Here is a 21,918-nt window from a genome sequence, read left to right on the forward strand (position 1 = left end):
CATGGAAGTAAGAGAGAACCATCCATTCTGAGAGTTTGCAATCTAACTGGTAAAAAACCATCAAGACATAAAGAGATAACCATACAAAGAAATAGCTACTGAATGATCAGTCTAGCAAAAAAGTACCAAAATCAATTTAGTTCAGTCCTAAGAATTGTGGAGAAAATAGGTAATTTATACTAGACATTAAACTTAAAAAAACAAAACCCGATGAGGCATTTTGTAAAAGAATATTCAAAGAGGGAGGAAAGGAAAGAGAGAGAAAGAAAAGGAGGGGCTGAGATGGGAGAAAAGGGGACAGAAAGAGAAAAGGAGAGAATTTATACCTGGAATATTAGCTTGGGGCCAGATTATAGATGGTCTTGAAAGTCAGGGATAAACCTGGACGTCTATCCTATAGTATGGAAAATGGAGATGGCCTTCCTTCTTTCCTTTGGTCTTCTGACCTAGAAAGGTGAAAGTAATCTTTCAAAAAGAGTGACTGGGGAAAAGTCTGCAGGATGGTTACTGAGAACAGAAACTCAGGCACTGAAGAGAAAGGAATGACACTTTTCCCTCCTTCTGAGAAAGGAAATAAGAGATGTAGGTGGGAAAAGTAACAAAAACTATTTTTATTTAAGGTTGAGAGGAGAAAAAATAAGGCTATGGTCCTCTTTTCCTAAGTAAAAGACAAGGTCATCTGAAAAAGTGAGGGGAATGGGAATCAAACTGAAAACTTAAGAAATGCGACAAAGACCTGAAATAAGCACTATAAAGTCTCATAAAGAGTTCACCAAAGACAACAATGAGGACTGGTTTAAATTAGGAGGCATAAATTTGTAACAAACCTGAGTCCATATATTTCTCCAGTTACTTCTAGCCAAAAAAGAAGCAATTAAAATAAGCCAACACAGTGGAAGAAGACAGAATTGGGGAGTTATAACAGGAGACTGACTTTTTTTTAAATTGTACATGAAAACACCAAGTCATAGTTTCTTTAAAAAAAAAAAAAATGATGGGAATAAATTCAGGAGGAGGAAGGTGATCTAGAGGTCTTGGGAAGAGTTGAGGAACTGGTAAACAGGTTTGAGGAAGTGGAAGAAAGAATAATTAAGAATAAAAAATCTTTGGGGCCAGCACTGTGGTGCAGCGGGTTAATGCCCTGGCCTGAAGTGCCAGCATCCCATATGGGCGCCAGTTCTAGTCCCGCCTGCACCTCTTCCAATCCAGCTCTCTGCTGTGGCCTAGGAAAGCATTAGAAAATGGCCCAAGTCCTTGGGCCCCTGCACCTGTGTGGGTAACCCGGAAGAAGCTCCTGGCTCCTGGCTTTGGATTGGCTCCGCTCTGGCCTTTGTGGCCAACCGGGGAGTGAACCAGCAGATAGAACACCTCTCTCTCTCTCTCTCTCTGTCTCTCTCTCTGCCTCTCCTCTCTCTGTGTAACTCTGCCTTTCAAATAAATAAAATAAATAAATCTTTAAAAAAAAAAAAAAAAGAATAAAAAATCTGGGGCCGGCACTGTGGCATAGCAGGTAAAGCTGTTGTGATGCTGGCATCCCATATGGCTGCTGGTTCGAGTCCCAACTGCTCCACTTTCAATCCAGCTCTCTGCTATGGCCTGGGAAAGCAGTAGAAGATGGCCCAAGTCCTTGGGCCCCGGAAACCGTGTGGGAGACCTGGAAGAAGCTCCTGGCTCCTGCCTCCTGCTTCGGATCAGCACAGCTCTGGCCATTGTGGCCAATTGGGAGTGAGCCAGCGGATGGAAGACCTCTCTCTCTCTGCCTTTCCTTCTCTCTCTATGTAACTCTGACTTTCAAATAAAATAAATAATTCTTAAAAAAAAAAGAATAAAAAAATCAGCTGGTAAAAAGATTGTGATTTGAGTCACAGTCAGTTGTGGGATGTTTGACACAATCATATTAAAGGACTTAGGGGCTGGGTGCAATTTTTCAATCTTTCAATCTCTGATGAATGGTCTAAAACATTCATTTTATAAAGATATGCACAGATAAAATACTTTAGGAAATATCTTCTTTACAGTCTCACAGAAAGATTGGTCTGGTAACAGCAAAAGAAAGGCCTGCAGAATGAGGAAAGGTGAGAATAAGGACTTTAAAGAAGACTTCCGTGAAAGGTAGTCCCTCACATAAGACAGATTTTACTGAAAATTACTCAAGGGGTTTGTCCTGCAGGAGGAGTCTGTGGACACAGACTGGGTGGTGATGCATGCCTGTCTGGAAGCACTGGCAGAGAAGCAGAGCAAGGACGCAGGGTTGCAGGGGGAATGACTGCTCATTTTGAGTTTCTCGGGGCTAGGGTGTTTGTGTGTTTTCCTTAGCATAAATGTGGATGTTAAAATAGAGCAAAAACGCTTGTCTACAGGGGGTTCTAGTTACTGAGGACAGCCTTCCTGAGGTGGGTGATTCCAATCAAAGAGGAGACAAAAGGAATTTAGGTTCTGAAGCGGAAGTCACAGGTGACACAGGAGAGGGCACCTCTTACATCAAGGGACCTGCAGGTAAGAAAGCTCTAACACAGATCACTGCCCATGCACAAAAGGAAGGCGGAACAAGAATCAAAGTTAAGTATCCTGGTCCCTTCCGAACTACGAATTTCCCAGTATGAACTGGCTCTGAATTGTATGAAGCAGCTGTGAGAGAAGTTTTAACTGATAAATTGAAACTTTGACATTAAATTGGACTCTCTCTCTCTCTCTCCCTATATATATATATATATACTTTATTTGAAAGGCAGAATTACAGAAAGAAAGAGAGACACATAGATCTTCCATTTGCTGGTTCACTCCCCAAATGGCTGGGGCTGGATCAAGCCAAAGCAGGAGCCAGGAACTCCATCTGGTTCTTCCATATGGGTGCAGGGGCCCAAGTACTTGGGTCATCCTCCACTGCCTTCCCAGCTGTATTAGTAGCAAACTGTGAGGCACCCAGTACTCAAACTGGTGGTCATATGGGATGCCGGAGTTGCAGGTTGAGGTTTAACCAACTGTGCCATTATGCTTGCCCTAAACTGACTATATTTTTTTTATATTAAAAATGACTCACTACTTAAGGGTGAATGGAAAAACCGTAAGATCTGCCTAAGTGTCACTGAGGAGAAAAGATCCAACCCAGTTTTGTGAAAGGCAATATGAGGAAAGAGTCAAATTAGTTTGTTTGTACCCTATCCTGAATTTAAAAGTAAAATTTACTGAAATTAGAATAAAATAAAAAATTAGTCTTTTAAAAATAGTAATCTGGATAGCATTCACTATGGAGAACAAATAAAACCACTTCTATCATCCATTTCTGTACTCTTTAAAATTAACTTGAAGAGTTTTTGTTAAGGGTATCAGACTGCAGTATCTACGTTTTCATATTGCTATTGTGAGTTAAAACAACTACTGTGTTTGACTCTACTAGAACAGTTTCTATCTCAAGGAAGATTTTACTGATAAAGCAGGGGTTGGGCATAAGGCCAGGGGAAATCACATGGTCTGGCCTTCCAAGGTAACTGCAGGCAGGACTGGAAGTTCAATAAATCTACAGCAGCCTAATTTTTAAGTTGAACTTTTGAATGACCCACAAATGATAACCAAATTGTCCTTGTCAGAAAACAATTTTCCCCCACCCCTGTGATAAAAGAACATATAGGGTACCAGGCTTCCAGACATTGCTTGGAAATGTTAAGGAGTATAGAAGGAATAGAAAGGAAGAGAAAATTCAGGAATTGCTAAACAGCTAAATCTTGAAGAAAGGAAGTTTATCTCACTGCAAAAATCAAGTCCGAGTACAATAAACTTGGGAGCACTCAAAAAGAAATGAAAGATTAAGATGGTACTCAATACAGTCTTTGTGCTGTAAATAGGTCAAGGCTTTGAAATAAATCTTGAAAAAAAAAAAAAAACCATCACAGGGGAAAATGGTAGAAAAGAGGTAGAGAAAGGTCTAGCTTTAACAATACTTTGCCTTCTTATAAAAGAGTAAAGAATGCTTTCTAAAAATATTCATTTCAATTCCACCCCCTGTAATGTCTGGAAGTGGGAAAAAATTAATGATAATTAATGACTGGCTAGTAGGATAAATTTTAAATTGCATTATTAAATAATGATTAGCTGTTGGTTGGTAAAACTTCTAAATTAAAATAAGAAAATAATGCTGATAGTTTTATAACTTGCTTTACACTATCTATACATCTGTGCTTTAAAAACTGATTACATAGGATAATCTAAATTTATAAATCTGATTTTAAAAGCATATTTGCCCTTAAAAATTGAGGCTAGTCCAGCCCTGAAGAACACAGAAGTCAACATACTGCTGATAAAAATGCTTCAATACAGCTTGAACTTTTCAAAGTGATACTTTAAAAATTTAACCTCTATTAGCATACTTTAAAGAGTTTCAAAGCAGTGAAGCATATAATTATTTGTAGCCATTACTGAAGGTACATTTAACAAAAAACCAACTTAACTTCAAAGATACAATATTACTACATAAACCTTTAAGAAACTTTCAGAGAAACATTAAAAAAGGTGGTATCTTAGGTGACTGGAGCTTGGATTTATCATACAAATACGGCTGAGAAGCGGAAAAGAGAACAAAAAACTGCAACAACCTGCAGAAGTTTGAAATCACAAAAGATAAATAAGCTAGTCACATGTGAAAATATCGTAGAATAAATAAATACAGTTACATAAAGGATACTTATCTTAACATTTTGTGGATAAGGTAGTAATTTTAAACTCTGATTAACAAGAAAAAAATTAATAAAAGAATTGTCAGCAAAAGAACTAACCCAAATGAATCTAATTGTATCATATTTAGTATTTAATACATTTATAAATAAGGTATTATTTTCAAATAAGAGGAACTGCTACTGAAAAAGAATGCTGATATGGAAACAAAGATATAAAACCTTTCTGTATGTACACAAAATGGCTGACCTTGCACAAATCAGAACAGTCTTAAACTATCTTTATAGAGACTGAACGCAGCTGGCGTTAGTTTCTTCTCATAATACAGGTTTTCAAACTTCACAACTCATGACAGACATTAAAAACTAAGATTTGACTCAGCTGGAACACAGTGCTTACTGCTTAATAAAAAAGTTCACTTTTAGATCCCTTTCCCTCAACTCCCTTCAAGTTAAATACATTAGTTTCTGCTGGGCCTACATAAATAAATCGTCTCCATTGTCAAGTGGCACCTCTCTCAATGCAGATGCGTATTTTATTGAATCTTATGAAGAAAGGGTGTCAAGGAGCTCATATCACCTTCCATGTCCGCCATCCCACATCTTATTTGCAGAAGTCATCTTTACGCAATTCATTTGTTTTAAGAATTATTTCTAGGTTTTATTCCCCTATCCATTAGAAAGACCAAAGCAGAACCCACCTAATATATTTTTTTGTCCTTTTCCTTTTCCCTATTATTCATAGTATTTAATAGAAAAATACCTAAATTTCTACTTTATGAAAATCTAAAATGGCCTCAGGACAAAATCTAATTGGACAATCTCTTGCAGAAAGGAATGGAAAATGCCTCTTCCAATGTGTATGTAAAACCCATTTTCTAAAACATAAGTTTGAATCATTGTTCTATCATTTATTAGCTAAGGTATCTTAATTTCTCTGAACCAAAACTGTTTTTTCATTTGTACAAAGGAGACAAGAACTGTAACTACCTTAAAGGCTATGGTAAGGAGTAAATGAGATCATACATTTTAGGTACTTAAATAATGCCAGGTATATAATCACACTCAATAGATGCTAACAGCTATTAAGGTGGTAGTATGGCATTTTCTTCCTTCCTTTCTTTTCTTTCTATTTTTTTTTTTTTTAAAGATTTATTTACTTATTCAAAAGGCAGGTTACAGAGAGGCAGAGGCAGAACGAGAGAGGTCTTCCATCCGCCTGTTCACTCCTCAGATGGCCTTAATGGCCAGAGCTGAGCCAATCCGAAGCCAGGAGTTTCGTCTGGGTTTCCCATGTGGGTTCAGAGGCCCAAGGACTTGGGCCATCTTCCCCTGCTTTCCCAGGCCACAGCAGAGAGCTGGATCAGAAGTGGAGCAGCCAGGACTCGAACCGGCGTCCAAATGGGATGCCAGCACTGCAGATGGCGCTTTGCCCGCTATGCCACAGTGCCGGTCCCTGTTTTCTTGTTTTAAATCTGTTTAGGGGCAGGCACTGTGGTGTAGCAGACAAAGGCCATTAAGGCCATCTAGGGAGTGAACCAGCAGATGGAAGACCTTTCTCTTTCATTCTGCCTCTGCCTCTCTGTAAGTCTACCTTTCAAATAAATAAATCTTAAAAAAAAAAAATCTGTTCATATTCTTTGATCCAACAATTACACTGAGAGGTATCTCTGTAAAGGAATATTGAACAACTACTAAAAAGGCAGATTAGAAAAGAGTCTAATAGAAATTCATCATATTTACAATTATACAATAGAAGATCATTACATACCAAAAAGTATGATACGGCTACAAGTTTTAAAAACTACGTTGTAGTAGGATATAGAACCACAATATGAGCAGAAGAGTAATATTTTTAGGTGCTACAATTGCAAGTAATTTAAAATATTTTTCTTTATTTTTTTAAAATTGTCCAAGTATTCCACAATGATCAAATATTTCCTTTAAGACAAGAACTTAAAAAATGAAAATCCTTAAAGTATGTGTAATTTCTCCCCAATCCAAATTTCTTCAGAAAAGCAGAATCAGGTAAGGGAAACAAAAAGGAAAAAAGTAAACAAAAAAACTGGAAAACACGGCTTTTTAAAGCAAGATTTTATATAAAGGATACTAGTTTCACTACATTAAACACATTTTCTATTTTGAGTTATTACTTTCTAGCTATATTTAATCATGTCTCCAGAATGATATTTTACGTGGATATCAAATTGATACCTCTTCTGTTACTGAAATTAATCACATTTAAATCTTGTACTAAAAGGACACTGTTAGGGGAAATGGCCAACAAACAAATTTTCTGCTACCTATGCCTTAATTAATACACAACAGTCTAATATTATAAAATCTCTTTCTTGAAGAACTTTAACTCCAAGAAAGCAGATGGATCATTAAATCCTAAATTCCAAGTTTTCCTGTTGCAAAATGGGTGTAGTACCAATCTCTGAGTACAGATGTTATCTGCAGTGAGAACAGTGGATTGTGGGAAAAACCAAAAGAGGTCTATTAAAAAGATCGAGGTGGGGAACCAGGAGAGAACAGGTTCACTGAAAGGAAAGGAGGCATTTATACAAAGGAGGACATTATTAACAAAGTGGATGAAACAGGAAGCAGTCGCAGAAAGATTCTTGATGTGGACAAACTGAATTTATAGCTACAAAATTCCAGAACTTGAAAAGAATGGGAATGTGTCCTACTGGTGATCCAAGGGAATGCAACTGTATTGAAACATTAATCCACCTTCAACCTGCCTACAGGGGTTGAAAGACAGTCCTATAACAAGACAGCAAAGTCTGAGAAAGTTATTAGAGATGAAAATATATGTTAGGACATTTAAAAGACATTAGGATCAAAAGCAGTGGTTCTTAACTTTGATGATCATAATTATCACCCACAGTACTTAGAAAAATGCTGATTCCTAAGCACTATTCCAGACATCCTGATTTAGCTGTAACTAAACTGCATATTTAACAGCACTTTAGAAGTTCCTGATGCAGGTGGTTTACAGACAACATTACGTTGATGTAAACTCACTAGCATCTGGGTACATGGATTGACAAAAGATGAAAATCTGAAATGAAGATGCAACCCAAACAATAAAAATAATTTTTTTTTTTTTTAAGAAAGCACAAGTTCACCTAACTAATTGGTTAAAAGGTGGTTCACTGAGCTCCATCCATGAGCACTGAAGTCAGTAATTTAATATGGAGCAGGCCTGGACTAAGCTAGAACTTAGGAAATGGAAGGACAGTGTGGACAAGTCATAATTTGCCTTACTTGGCATTTACTTGCAAGTGGAAAATTTGTTAAGAACCGGATATCTGATATTCTAGGAAGATATTCAATTTTTAAAGTAACATGAAGGTAAACACAGAGAAATATACATGCTGTGATTAAGGAAGTGGATTTCTTCCGCTGAAAACTGAGAGAAAGTGACAGAAAGGGAGAGGACAGTAGAGTATAAAATAGCTTTTTGAAGAATTTACATGTATAAATTAGTACCTTTTGACTTATACACACATTTGAGATTCTACAATTCTAAAAGAAAGGAATTAATATGAGTAAAATAAATTTGTATGAGTATAAATTTTCTTAAGGGTGAGGCTTTCTCTTGGCCTAAGTGCTGCAAGGCATACTGTCAGCGCATAATCATGCTCTGAAAATTTATAATTCCAAGCTCCACAAGGAATGTGAAAATAGTATCCAAGAATTTCCCACATTGTTTTATGTTCTCAAAAGCAGCTAAATCCATATAAAAAAAATGACGTGCTGCTGACTTATGTTCTCTAAAAGGCACTCCTTAGGTGTGACGAATTATTAGAAATTGCATACATTCTAACAAAGTTTACAGCTGTTTTCAATGACTTGTTATTTTCAAATTTTATCTTATTTACTCTTTTACTATTTACTATTATATTTACTATATTATTATTATTATTTACTATTTATTTCATTTAAGCTAACAGTTTTAATGACTTTGACAAGGAGATAATACCCCTTCTTCATAGTCTATGGGAAATTTCTTGGATATTTCTTTACCTATTACTAAAAGAGTTAATAATCCATTTTCCTTTTATGCATGTATCAGCTAGATTTTTTTCTATTATTTAAAATCTGGCATAGCAGTGGCTCAAATACAAAGACAAATCTTTAGTCGCTAAATATCGTTCCCTATACTTACAAAATAAATGCATTCTTGCATGATTTTCTACAAGATTCACAGAGGACTTTACTTCTATGTTTAATGTGAAATATTAATTACCATCAATATAAAAGTACTAACTCTTTTCTAGTGATGTACAAAAATTTAGAAGAAATATCTTATGGAACAGTACAGAATTTTAAAACTTTAGAGAGCTGTGCATTAATTATAAAGATACCTTTCACTATTTCCCAGCTGTAGCAAGAAATTAAATGGCTCTTTTTCTACATAAAAAAGCAGATAAGGCTGTACTTTTAGTTACTGTGAGACTCTGAAAATGAGAGACTTTGACTTGATTTGTGTGAAGGCAAAAATTAAAAAACAAAAAACCCAGAAAAGTTCTCTCCAGATTATTCAAAAACATTTCTTACACCTAACGATCAGAACATTATCACTACTTTTAATGAACTTTCCTCTTGTGGTTAAAATACTTGTTTTTTTTTTTTTTTTTTTTTTTTTTTGACAGGCAGAGTGGATAGTGAGAGAGAGAGAGAGACAGAGAGAAAGGTCTTCCTTTTTGCCGTTGGTTTACCCTCCAATGGCCGCTGCGGCCGGCGCATCGCGCTGATCCGAAGCCAGGAGCCAGGTGCTTCTCCTGGTCTTCCACGCAGGTGCAGGGCCCAAGTACTTGGGCCATCCTCCACTGCCTTCCCGGGCCATAGCAGAGAGCTGGCCTGGAAGAGGGGCAACCGGGATAGAATCCAGTGCCCCAACCGGGACTAGAACCCGGTGTGCCGGCGCCGCAAGGCGGAGGATTAGCCTGTTAAGCCACGGTGCCAGCCAAAATACTTGTCTTTATGAACACCTTTATTGAGGCATGTATTGCCTTTCCATCTTTTATCATGGAGCAGCCTAAGCTCACCAAAGTGGAGTAACTTGCTAAAGGATATAAGCATTGAAAATGAAGATGTAAACTGAGTTTGTTTCGTTTCCAAGCTCATAAAACTCCTTCCTCCATACCATATTTTATACTTTGAGTCTATATAATACAAATTATGCTATTTTTCTACACAATGTTTCTGATTGTAAGAAACCCACAAAATTGATTGCAAATTTTCATGGAGAAGTACTTTTAAAGATACACACTGCTTTACATACATATACTAATTAAATACAGAAATGTCAAAAAATGGATATATGTACTTCTGTATCATAATGTGTAAATGAGAAAGAGAAGATTGAGTAATTTTACAAAATGATGAAATTATTAAACATTTAGTTAATTAGGCCAGCGCCATGGCTTAACAGTCTAATCCTCCGCCTTGCGGCGCCGGCACACCGAGTTCTAGTCCCGGTTGGGGCGCCGGATTTTGTCCCGGTTGCCCCTCTTCCAGGCCATTGCAGGGTGAACCAATGGCAAAAAGGAAGACTTTTCTCTCTCTCTCTCTCTCTCTCACTATCCACTCTGCCTGTCAAAAAATAAAAAATAAATAAATAAACATTTAGTTAATTAGAAAGAACAAATTATACCTACATCTAGAATATATGAAATCTCACTCTGTTTTCTGAACCTAGGATTTAAGTTTTTTCTATTATTCAGGTATTGTTTGTACAACTCTAAGAAGGCCTAGCTTATTTCAAATAGATCAACCTATTTAACAGGTTCACAATCCACACATCTCTTATATTTATATTGCAAGTAAGTACTGAAATAACAAATTTTCATAATTAATATATTCCACATTGCTTTTGAATTTTACATTATTTCTATGATACATTGGTTTATTATACAACTCAATTTTAATAGCTTAAATGCTGAGTTGATAAGTACTCTTACTAACTTTTTAAAAGTAATAATAAAATATGCTTTAGCTAACTCCTAGATGTTTATCAGAATAATGAATTATTATCTAAAATAATAAAAAAAATTTAAGCTAATGCACAGTATGAAGTTGGTGACTTTTGAAAGGCATTTCCATGTATGGCACCATACTGTACCTTGATTGATTAGCTCAGTACAATTTAGTCTCTTGTCACATATGGTATCCCACAGCAGGCTATGTAGATACATCAGGTCCACATGCCACCTAACTTAGAAAATGGCTTGGTTTTTCAAGCTTGTAGTCAGTGTAACTTAGAAAGTGACCTTTTTTTAATTTTGGAAATTATTATAGAATCTATTTTCAGTTTTCATTTCACTATTTTTATGAATACGATATTTAAATATATCAAAATATGTGTTCATACAATGGCTAACTATCTGAAAGGAGCAAATCATATTTTCAAAGAGATCCTCAATGTATGGAACTAAACAGCTCAGTACTGATTCCAATTCTGTTATTCAGAATGATCAGTGAACAATCTATGTTTTACTGAATATTGTTACTTGATAAAAATATTACATAGGGATAGGTTTCAGAAAGCACAGCTAGGACAATCAAGTAAATAACCTCTTTGAGCAGGCATTAATAACAAGTAAATAGTAAGCTCAGTTCAGGAAATAAATGTTCAGTTTAAACAATAACACACTCTTTTTTTTTTTTTTTAAAGCACATCCCAACTATAATTACCGGGACTGTTACTGATAAATGATTATTATTATTCACAAAGTACAGCACTCATTAAGAAACCAGGGAATGGAAAGATATTGAAACAAAAAATTTTGCCTGCCAGAGAAAAATGCTAGAGCCACTGGCAACAGCCTGAATTTACTATAAGACAAGATCTTAGACTCGAAGATCAACTGCAAGCTTGTGGTCTTTACCCATCCTACAGAGCAAAGATAAAAATCTAAAGTTTAAGTACAAGACTGTGGGCATCACTGAGAAAAACCATGTCTTTTAGTAAGTGTCAAAGCAATTAGATTTGTTTTATGGATTCTAATGTAGGAAACGGTACAAAAAACTTTGTTCCAGTTTTACATGCCTGTACCACCAACAAGGCAAATCAAAAATCAGGAAAGCTCAATAAAGCACATTTTTATAAGTTCTAATGGTTGTACACAAAAGCTACAACTATACTCAATTCAGACAGTTAAGTTGTGTAGTTTTTAATGAAAAATAACTTCTCTGTCAATCATGCTAAAATCAGAAACTTTAAATACAACCTAAAATCATATAAAATCCCAGAGGTCAAATGAACAGTTAAAATACTAAAAAGTCCTGTTTTATGGGTCATTTATATGCTTCAAATTTAAAAGAACTTTAAAGGAAAATCTATTTTAATTTTATATTTTTCATAAATCTTCATAATACATAAAATTCAGACATTCAATTTCCAGTAATACTAGGTTCAATTAAATGCTTATTTAATGTATTGTGGCAAGATACTCCTTAGAAATTGCTCTGTTCAATTTTTAAAGAGGCAGAATTCTGAATGACTCATCTACTTTAAAACAAATATTGACATATCATTTTAAAATGTCAGTTTTAGAATTCTAATTAATCAATGCAGAAAATGTGGAAAATAAAATGTTTTAAAATCATATTCCTCATTTCAGAGTTTTCTACTTCAAACGATTATCAAAGGAAAAAAAAAAAAAAACTTGCTTCAGTTGGTGTGTCATGCATTTGTAGTTCCAGAAAACCTTCTGTAACAGATTTAGATGAGATTTCTATGCATATGAATGTACAATTTTCTACTCAAAAAGTGTGGTGTACTTGAAAGATCAAATAGGAGCTAAGCAAATGGAAGCCTCCAGGCTAAGGCAGCTCATCTTATAGTAGGCAGATAACGACCTGTCATGTACATTCTATGGCTTCTCACAAAACAGAGCTTAAGCAGGATGAAAAGCCAGTGTGGTAAATGGCACAGTCACTACAAAACAATACATGATGCGTATGTAAATTCTCAGTGGCACTTGTGAATATATATGACTTGGAGCAAGCATGTTTAAAAGAAATATTTATACATGTTCACTTAACCATAGAAAGACAAGCTATCTTCATTTAGGAAATTTCAGCTGACACAAGCTGAGATCTAGCTCAAGTATATCACGGGAAAGAATGAGCACTGAACCACGCCTTATTTTTTGAAAAATTACCATACCTTTACTGCCTACTTTAACATCTCACAAGTAAATGCAAAACATAAATTTAAAATGTCAATTTGTTGAAATTTATTGATAACTGAAGATTTTGAAAAACAGGTATATCAGTGGTTCTTATTCCCAACTGCTTATAAAATCATCTGTGGGGCTTGAAAAATACATATATAAATGCTCTCCCTCAACCCTTCTTGTTCCTTTTCCTGAACAATTCAGTCTAAAAATCATCAGACTGCAGGCAAAATAGGTGTCCACATGAAGAAGGGTGAGAGGGTGACAAGACAGGGTTTCCATATTAAGGGAGTGACGATATTAGAACTCATATTAAAGATAACAGAAGCATGTTTTATGGCAGGGAATGACAGAGTAAAAGGGAGGAAACTAGAGTAGCTTTCAATATCTATTATGACATAGAAATAATAAAGATAAAAGTGTGTATGTGTGTGGATAGATATAGATAGTAGTCAGTCCTTGGCTGTGTCTAGAGAGAATTAGGAAGGGACTGGCATCCCTTCCAGCTCCCTGATAATGTGCCTAGGAAAGCAGTGGAGGATGGCCTAAGTGCTTGGGCCCCTGCACCCACGTGGGAGACCTGGAAGAAGCTCCTGGCTCCTGGCTTCAGTCTGGCCCAGGCCTGGCCGTTGTAGCCATTTGGGGAGTCAATCAATGGATAGAAGACTCTCTCTGTCTCTGCCTCTTTCTCTCTCTCTTTGTAACTCTACCTTTCAAATAAATAAATAAATCTTTAAAAAAAAGTAAACAAACAACAACAACAAAAAAAAACTAGGAAGACCAATATTCCAGTAACAACAAGCACAAAAGATCCTGGTGTCTAAATACCATTCTCCACTGAAAGGAACCACGGATCTTGGAGAAATGACTTACTCCAAGAGTGGGGAAAGAGAAGGTTGTTACAAGTTTAGTCTGAAAAGTCTTCAGTGAGGAAGTATTCAAATATTAGTGGAATCATATCTGAAGGAAGGACATAGAAATCAACTTGAAGTGGCTTTCATTAACCAAATTTGGTGCAATCTGAACATCAAAATAAGTAATGATGATAATGAATATAAGCCACTGAATAAAAAAGAAAAGTCTGATGAGGAATAGACTTAAGGAATAGTCTCAAGGTTTTTCTATACTATCACTTTTTTTTTAAAGAATTATTTATTTATTTGAAAACCAGAGTTATGTAAGGAGAGAGATCCTCCAACTGCTGGTTCACTCCCCAGATGGCTGCAACGAACAGGGTTGGGCCATACCAAAAGCCAGGAGCAAGGAGCTTCATCGAGATCTCCCACATGTGTGTTAAGGGCCCAAACACTTGGGCCATCCTCCGCTGCTTTTTCCAGGCTATTAGCAGGGAGATGGATGGAAAGTGAAGCAGCTGGGTCAGGAAGTAGCACCCATATGGGATGCCAAGGTCACAGGCAGCAGCTTTTCCTACTACACCAGAATGCCAGCTCCCTTTTTAAGTAAAGAATGGCAGACAACCCCATTAAGTGATTAGAGTTAACATCATCATCTATGGTTCAAATCAAAATCACATATGGAGGAGCTGGCATTGTGATGCAGCAGGCTAAGCTGCTACCTGTGAGGCCAGCATTCCATGAGTGCTGGTTTGTGTCCTGGCTGCTCCACTTCAGATGCTTATGTGAATGAGAAGGCAGAAGAAGATGGTCCAAGTACTTGAGCCCCTGCTACCCACATGGGAGATGTGAATGGAATTCCTGGCTCCTGGCTTGTGATTGCAGCTATCTGCAGAGATATGAACCAGCACACACCAGAATGCCAGCATTGTAGGGAGTGGTCTAACTGGCTATGCCACAAGACAAGTCCTTAATTTCCATTTGCTTTATAAGGAAGAACACTTTGATTCACCCACAGCTGACCAGAAGGTCTTTGTTCAAATGTATTTAATATTTCTGTCAAATGAAGTCAAAGCATCAAAATCTAGCTATTCACTCACACACTTACAGAAATGTACAATACAGATGGGCATTATGCCTAATGGCTAAGACATAGATTAAGACACTTCCATCCCATATTGGGATGCCTGGGTCCAACTCCCAGCTTCGGCTCTTGACTCTAGCTTCCTGCTAATGCAGACTCCAGGAGGCAGTGGTGATGGCTTAAGTGATTGGGTTCCTGCCATCCATCCAGGAGATCTGGATTGAGTTTCTGGCTCCTTGGCTTCAACAACAGGGAGCACTGAGCAGCTGGGGATTAAATCAGCAGAGAGATGCATCCTCTTTCTATATATATATTTCTTTCTTTTTGTTTCTGTCTCTCAAATAAATGATTATTTTAAAGGACACAATAGTTTAAATTGTAGGTTACTATAATTTAAGATTAAAATGATGATTTTTCTAAATAAATCATTTTAAAGTTTATTTTGGAAGACAAATTATTAAACAATTTTATCAGAAATAAAGTAAATATCAAAAATATAGCTAAGAATATGAAAACTACTTGTTTTAAGGAACAAGGGCCTTAATTCAAAATATATGCACTACATTTTCAGATGACCCATCTTAAAACAAATCGGATTTTATTAGCTTTTTTGTTGACTAACATAATTTCTTATGATCCAGGGTGGAATTTTTCCTGTCATCCCTGATGTGTGGTAAATTAGCAATCGGTCACTTTTTTGGCTAAAAGAACACCACTAAATATGCTCCAGCATTACAGTGAATATAAAAACAAACAAACAAAAAAAAAACAGCAAAATATTCTCCAGAAGAGATTTATATCATTTAATAGAATTTTTTCCTTACTTTAAAGGGAATAAAATAAATATGTCTGTAAAGCACATTAAATTAAAACATTGGTCCCTCATATTCCAAATTTCTTTTTATTTATTTTATTATTATTATTATTTTTTTGCCAGGTAGAGTTACACAGTGAGAGAGAGAGAGTTATAGACAGTGAGAGAGAGACAGAGAGGAAGGTCTTCCTTCCACTGGTTCACTCCACTAATGGCCACTATGGCTGGTGCTGCGCAGATCCAAATCCAGGAGCCGGGTACTTCCTCCTGGTCCCCCATGCGGGTGCACGGATCCAAGCACTTGGGCCATCCTCCGCTGCCCTCCCGTGCCACAACAGAGAGCTGGACTGGAAGAGGAGCGACCGGGACTAGTACCCAGTGCCCCAACCGGGACTAGAACCTGGGGTGCCAGTGCCGCAGGCAGAGGATTAGCTAAGTGAACCACGGCGCCGGCCCCAATTTTCTTTAAAGTTAGGATGTCAGTGGTGTGATACAGAAAAGCTGTCCTCGTTCCTACAGACCTTCCCTCTTACCTTAGAAGATGAAGAATCACACTCTTGACATATCCATCCATAACCTGTTTGTTTAGGAGACTTTTTCAAAGGAGGATCCAAACAGCCAAAATGGTAGCAGAGTCTGCACTCATCACACCTGTAGGATAAACAAATTTATGGTGTATCTAAATGATATAAAAACCAGGTATTTCAAAGACAAAGAGGCAAATTTGTGCACTGTTAATTCTATCTCTGGTTCATGAGATTATTAAATTAATTATTATATTAATGTTTTTGACAAAGGCAACCTAAACCTGTATTAATGTTTTAGGAAAAAAATACAAATAAAATCCAACTGACAAAACAATATTCAGCAATTTTTGGTAATAAAAATCTTAAGAGCATATGAATGAATGTATGTGTATAATCATACATGCTCAAAACTAATGATCATAACCATTTCAATTCTGAAGTTAAAGAATTAATCATTTCCTAACAGTTTAACAGCATTTAGTAATTTAAGATACATATGTATTATTTAAGGTTATAAATTCAATATAATACAATGTAACTATTTAAAAAATTTTAGAAATCTAAGGAATTGTAGTCAACTGCTATCAATGCTATACAACTTAAATCTCACTTCTCTTCAAGTAAAAGTGGACCGTAAATAAACTTTCTAATGTATAACATGTTAAAACAATCTATATCAAATAAAAATAATCATATGTTAAATCACAGAATACTTAAATATACAAAGGGGTAAGAAATCACTCTATGAGTACAATTTTCTCTCAAATTTGATATGTCATTTTCTCAAAGTGTATTTGGTTTTGTCTAGTACATTAAAAAACTTATTAACAAACATTTTTATAATATCTTTGTCACCTCTGATGTACAAAAGCTAAGAAAACTATCATACCTATTCTTCGTTTCAGACAATCTCATCCTGCTGACAATGAAGAAAAATCTGTATTATTTCAGTGGTTTGTAAAAAAAAATTTTGCATTAGTTGGAATAACAAGACCAAAACTTAACAACAAATAACAAAGATGTATACATCTTACAGAGGTGGTATAGTCCTCATTTTCTTTGTGCTTTTTTTAAAAAAATTAAAGAATACTTTCTCCACAAATTTTCAGATTCTCTATTTGTTTATCTCTACTAATTTAAAACCTCGAAAGCCAAGAAATTTACAATTAAGAAACCAAGGGGAAAATTTATAAAGCACATATTACTTAAACAAAATGCAAAATTACCATTCAATTACCTTTGTTAGGAAAAAGGGGGAAGAAATTATTGTTGTGTAAACAACACATAAAGAAAAATAAATGATTTTAAGAAGCAATTACAATAAACTATAATTCTTCTATATTTTTAATTAAAATTTTATATCACGCTACAAAAACTCAATATCCCCAAGATTCACTTTGGGAATCAGGAATTTCAGAAAACTTAGCTAATGTATTCAGGTATAAAGTATCTAAACACAACCACATATTTAAAGTTTATACATTTCTTCTACAATTCTTTACTTATGAGTAAAATAAGCACACATGCTTTTCTAAAAACCTTTTAGACTTGATACAAATTTGAAAATAAAATGTTTACTGTAATTCCAGTCACAAGAATAGAAAAATAGAAATAAGTACTCTATCTACTATAACAATATTGAAACCATCCAAAAATCAGTTAAAATACCTGTTATTCTAGTATTAATAAAAAATAATAATGAATATGTAGTAGTAAAGCTATCAAATGCCAAGTCCACAAAATTTCATGCTTTTCCTTTCTCAATACATCTTATTTACCTTTCAGAGGCTAAAATTTCAATTACATTAAACTTATAGAAACATTCAGAGCATGAGCATTTCTGAGTTTATGAACAGGCTGAGATTTCAGATAGCCAAGGATATACTCCTTCAAACATGACAACTAACATTTCAATCATTTTGGATGTGATAATAGAATGAATCACGTGATTTTCTTTGTCAAGGAAATACTTGACTATAATTTATTCGTGTCTGCCATCTCAGTGTGAATCAGATTCTGCTATGCGTCTGTGTCAGTCTCTTGTATTTGAAGTACCATTAGCCTTCCGTTTGAATTCATATATTCAACTTCTCAAAGTTTTCAGGGTCCTCCTTATGTGCTGGAAATTACTGGCTGCTGCTTCACGATGTTGTCACTGTTTTTGTCTAAACACTGTTTACCCAAAATCAATTTGTGGATTCAGATTCCAGATTACTAGAACTTATTAGGGGTATGCAAATTGATGGTACAAAAACAAAACAAAACAAGAAAATGAGAAGTTCTACTGAGTTGAGTACATTAGCTCAATTTTGTTTGTTAACTATTGGCTTTGTTTTTTTCCCACTACTTCAAGTTCTTTGGGCAATGCTCCAAACAGTTCCAAAAGCTTATAATCTTAGTTCTTGACAGATGAAAGTTTATAGTATTAATATTTTCCTAGTTCACATCAAATTACCACCTAAAACTGCATGTTCACTTTCAGTTTGTATAGTAAGTTTTTCAAATTATGATTTGAAAAATCATAATAGCGAATACCTCAGTGCAAAATCATGATAAATATATAAAGGAATCATCATTCATTATTTATGACCTGCATGTGCATAGGTGATTCTTATTGGTAAGTATGGATTTCCAGCTAACACACTGAGAACAAGCTTGCTACACTGACAACTTCCCAGTGTGCTGCTAATCTCAATTACTTGTAAAATCATGCTATCATTCAAATTAAGTTTAATGAAAAGAGGAAAATAAAGATTTTATATACTACCTTGGCCAGTACATAATTTGAAGTATATGCCATTTGGAAATTATTTAGTCCTTAGATTCCTTCATAAGTGAGTCCTTTCAAAATGAGTTAATTGACAGGTGGAACTCTGTTTGTGATGTTTCCAAATAACTAGGGGTGATAGCAAATTGCTATAAAGTGTCTGTCACTCAGCAGTGAATAAAAACTGCAACCAATATCAAAAAGGAGTAGTTAATACCCTTAACAACCATTAGCATCCAAGAGAAAAAAACAAAAAACACATTCTTTAAGTTAACCGATTTGCTGATAAATAAATGTACATTCATAAACCCTTTGTAGAGGTGTCTAAAATTTTTTCCATATTGGGGCCGGCGCTGTGGCTCAGTGGGTTAACACCCTGGCCTGAAGCACCAGCATCCCATATGGGCACCGGTTCGAGACCCGGCTACTCCACTTCCTGTCCAGCTCTCTGTTATGGCCCAGGAAAGCAGCAGAAGATGGCCCAAGTCCATGGGCCCCAGCACCCACGTGGGAGACATGGAGGAGGCTCCTGGCTCCTGGCTTCAGATCAGCGTAGCTCTGGCCGTTGTGGCCATTTGGGGAGTGAATCATCAGATGGAAGACCTCTCTCTCTCTCTGCCTCTCCTCTTTCAGTGTAACTGTGACTTTCAAATAAATAAATAAATCTTTAAAAAAATAACTAAATAAATTTTTTCCATATGAAAAAAATTTGGTTGTTTCTACCATAGAATATTGGATTTAAAAAATTCATACCTTTATGTGCTGGTAAGAAAAACATTCTGAATAACACAAGTAAACTCTAATAGAATTTGTAAGAATTATTATATAGTAGACAATTGTAAGAAATAGCATTAAGAACCCTAGATATCAAAGAACAATACAGATAGTCAAAATAGTAGAATATTTGCTGGACACACACTACTTTGGAATCTTTATCAAATCTTCTCAGTCAAGAAATTCATGTTAGATTTTAGATTAAATCATTTAAAAAATTTTAAAATCAGAAACTCAGTAAGGTTCCATAATTATCTGCTACCCAAAAGCTGATATCTAATTAAAGTTGTTATGGATCACTTTTATTTATAAAATAAATATTCTACCTCTATTTCTTATATATACTTGGAAAAACATAATTGCAGGACACAAATAGTGCATATTTAATTTATCAAAATAGTGAAAAAATGCTTACAAAACTTTTGTAACAGTGGTCATTGACTCACAAAACGATAGTGATATAGCATGATTTATTTTATTAAATAACACAAATGTCTGTATAATAAAAACAGACTATTATATCATTAGCACATATGAAATAGAAAGGAAGTGTCTTACAATGCCAAAAAATATAAAACTGATCAGTAAAGCAACATAGATTTTTAAAATAAAATGCAAGCTGAATGCTTCAAGTATCCATTATTTTACATTACATTATAGAGCATTCTAAAGTTTCAGCTTTAATGAAAATAAAACCTAGTTGTTTAATTATGTTCTTACCAAAGACAACATTCTAGACATCAAACTCATATCACTTATCTTTCACACATTGACTTAATAAAATGCAGTGATCAAATAACATAGTTCTTAAGTTTTTAAAATACTTACTTAGCATATGATTAATTATAGCATCCTGGACAAAGAAGAGGAACAAAATGATTTATCTTCAAATGTGCCATCATACAATAAGTAGTCAGATGTTTACCTGACTACTGAGAAGAATGTAAACAAATAAAAAGAAAAAAACTTATTTATTTCCTCTCTTGCCTAAGAGGCAATATTACAAAGTTAACTCCCTTAATTTCCAATTGATAATTCCATTAGGAAAGTTTACTAAATAACTCCTTTAAAAACCCAACTGAAACAATTAAGTGTACTTCTTATGCACAATTTAACAGTTACATGATAATAAGCTAAACTTCAGGAAGAAGCAAAATCCACAATATGGTCTTAAAAAGAGATGTATGTTTTTCTGAACAAGTGACCTGATAATCACAGCTACAGATTATGCCAATGGAAAATTTTACTCAGATCCCCACCAAGCTTATACAAAATTAAATAATAAATCATTCTGAAAATATACACTATTACATATTCACCTGAAAAACATTCAAGGGAATGTTCAAGGAACTATTGATTGATTGAATTTTCCAATTTTTCCACGTCTGTGAAAAAATTTCATACAAGAAAGATCCAAAAATTGGTCATGAATATTGGCATTACTTAAATAAAAATCTCACCAGCGGATAAAACACCTACACAAATCCCTTAATCAGTAATGATTTTTTTTAAATTGAACAATAGCCCATTATTTCAATTAGATATCTCAATAGTTGGAGAAAATATGGATTGCAGCCCATGAGTTAAATCACTTATAAAATAATACAAGCTTGCAAAAAATGCTTAAATTTCTCAGTTTTGGATTAACATTTTAATATCAGTAAGTACATTATTTTATTCCTTAAAATTTACAACAATTTTAGTGCGAACCATATACATGAGCATTTTGTATACAAAATACTTAGAAAATTTATTTTATGTGTTTCACAAATATAAGACTAATATGGAGAATCTGAACCTATTAATGTCACTGCAGACTTCTAGCACAAGTAGCAATGAGTGAACAACTGATAAGAGAGACAAAATGTATTCTTCCCACATAAATGTATTGAATTTGAAAAGAAAAATGGAACTTAACCCAAACTGAAATCCATATTTAATAGTCACTTAAAAAACAGAATCAATTAGCTAGATCTGTAGTATGCTGATTATAGATTAAAAATGAAATGAAAAACTAAATCATGAAACCAAACAATTCATATAAAAATACATGATAAGTTCAAGCACTTTGTTACAGCATGAGAATGATTAGACATTTCCATACCTGAAACACGTCTGCTTTATTCTTTAAAAAACTGATCTCCATCTATTCATGCCCTTGGAGATTTTTCAGTAACACAACCTGCTATGCTCACAGGCCACAAAACTTTGCATTTCCCTGTTCGTAATTATCTAA

The 21,918-nt window shown here is 34.9% G+C and overlaps 1 protein-coding gene across 4 annotated transcripts in view; it reads right to left on the reverse strand.

Moving 5' to 3' along the window:
- PHF14 (PHD finger protein 14) overlaps window positions 1-21,918 on the reverse strand; it is a 186,945-nt gene that overhangs the window by 39,779 nt on the left and 125,248 nt on the right. The window contains exons 17-19 of one of the 4 annotated variants that reach the window (XR_009864568.1): window positions 17,031-17,060; window positions 16,148-16,265; window positions 327-446 (exon numbers count right to left, since the gene is read on the reverse strand). Coding sequence is in view for 3 of the 4 variants with exons in the window: in XM_062178169.1 (XP_062034153.1) it covers window positions 16,148-16,265; window positions 17,031-17,060 (148 nt within the window). In the remaining variant the exon portion in view is untranslated. The remainder of the gene's footprint in view (window positions 1-326; window positions 447-16,147; window positions 16,266-17,030; window positions 17,061-21,918) is intronic. The other 3 variants (XM_062178170.1, XM_062178169.1, XM_062178171.1) reach the window with 3 other exon arrangements.

Source organism: Lepus europaeus, chromosome 20, assembly GCF_033115175.1.
Source record: "Lepus europaeus isolate LE1 chromosome 20, mLepTim1.pri, whole genome shotgun sequence".
Lineage (NCBI taxonomy): Eukaryota > Metazoa > Chordata > Mammalia > Lagomorpha > Leporidae > Lepus > Lepus europaeus.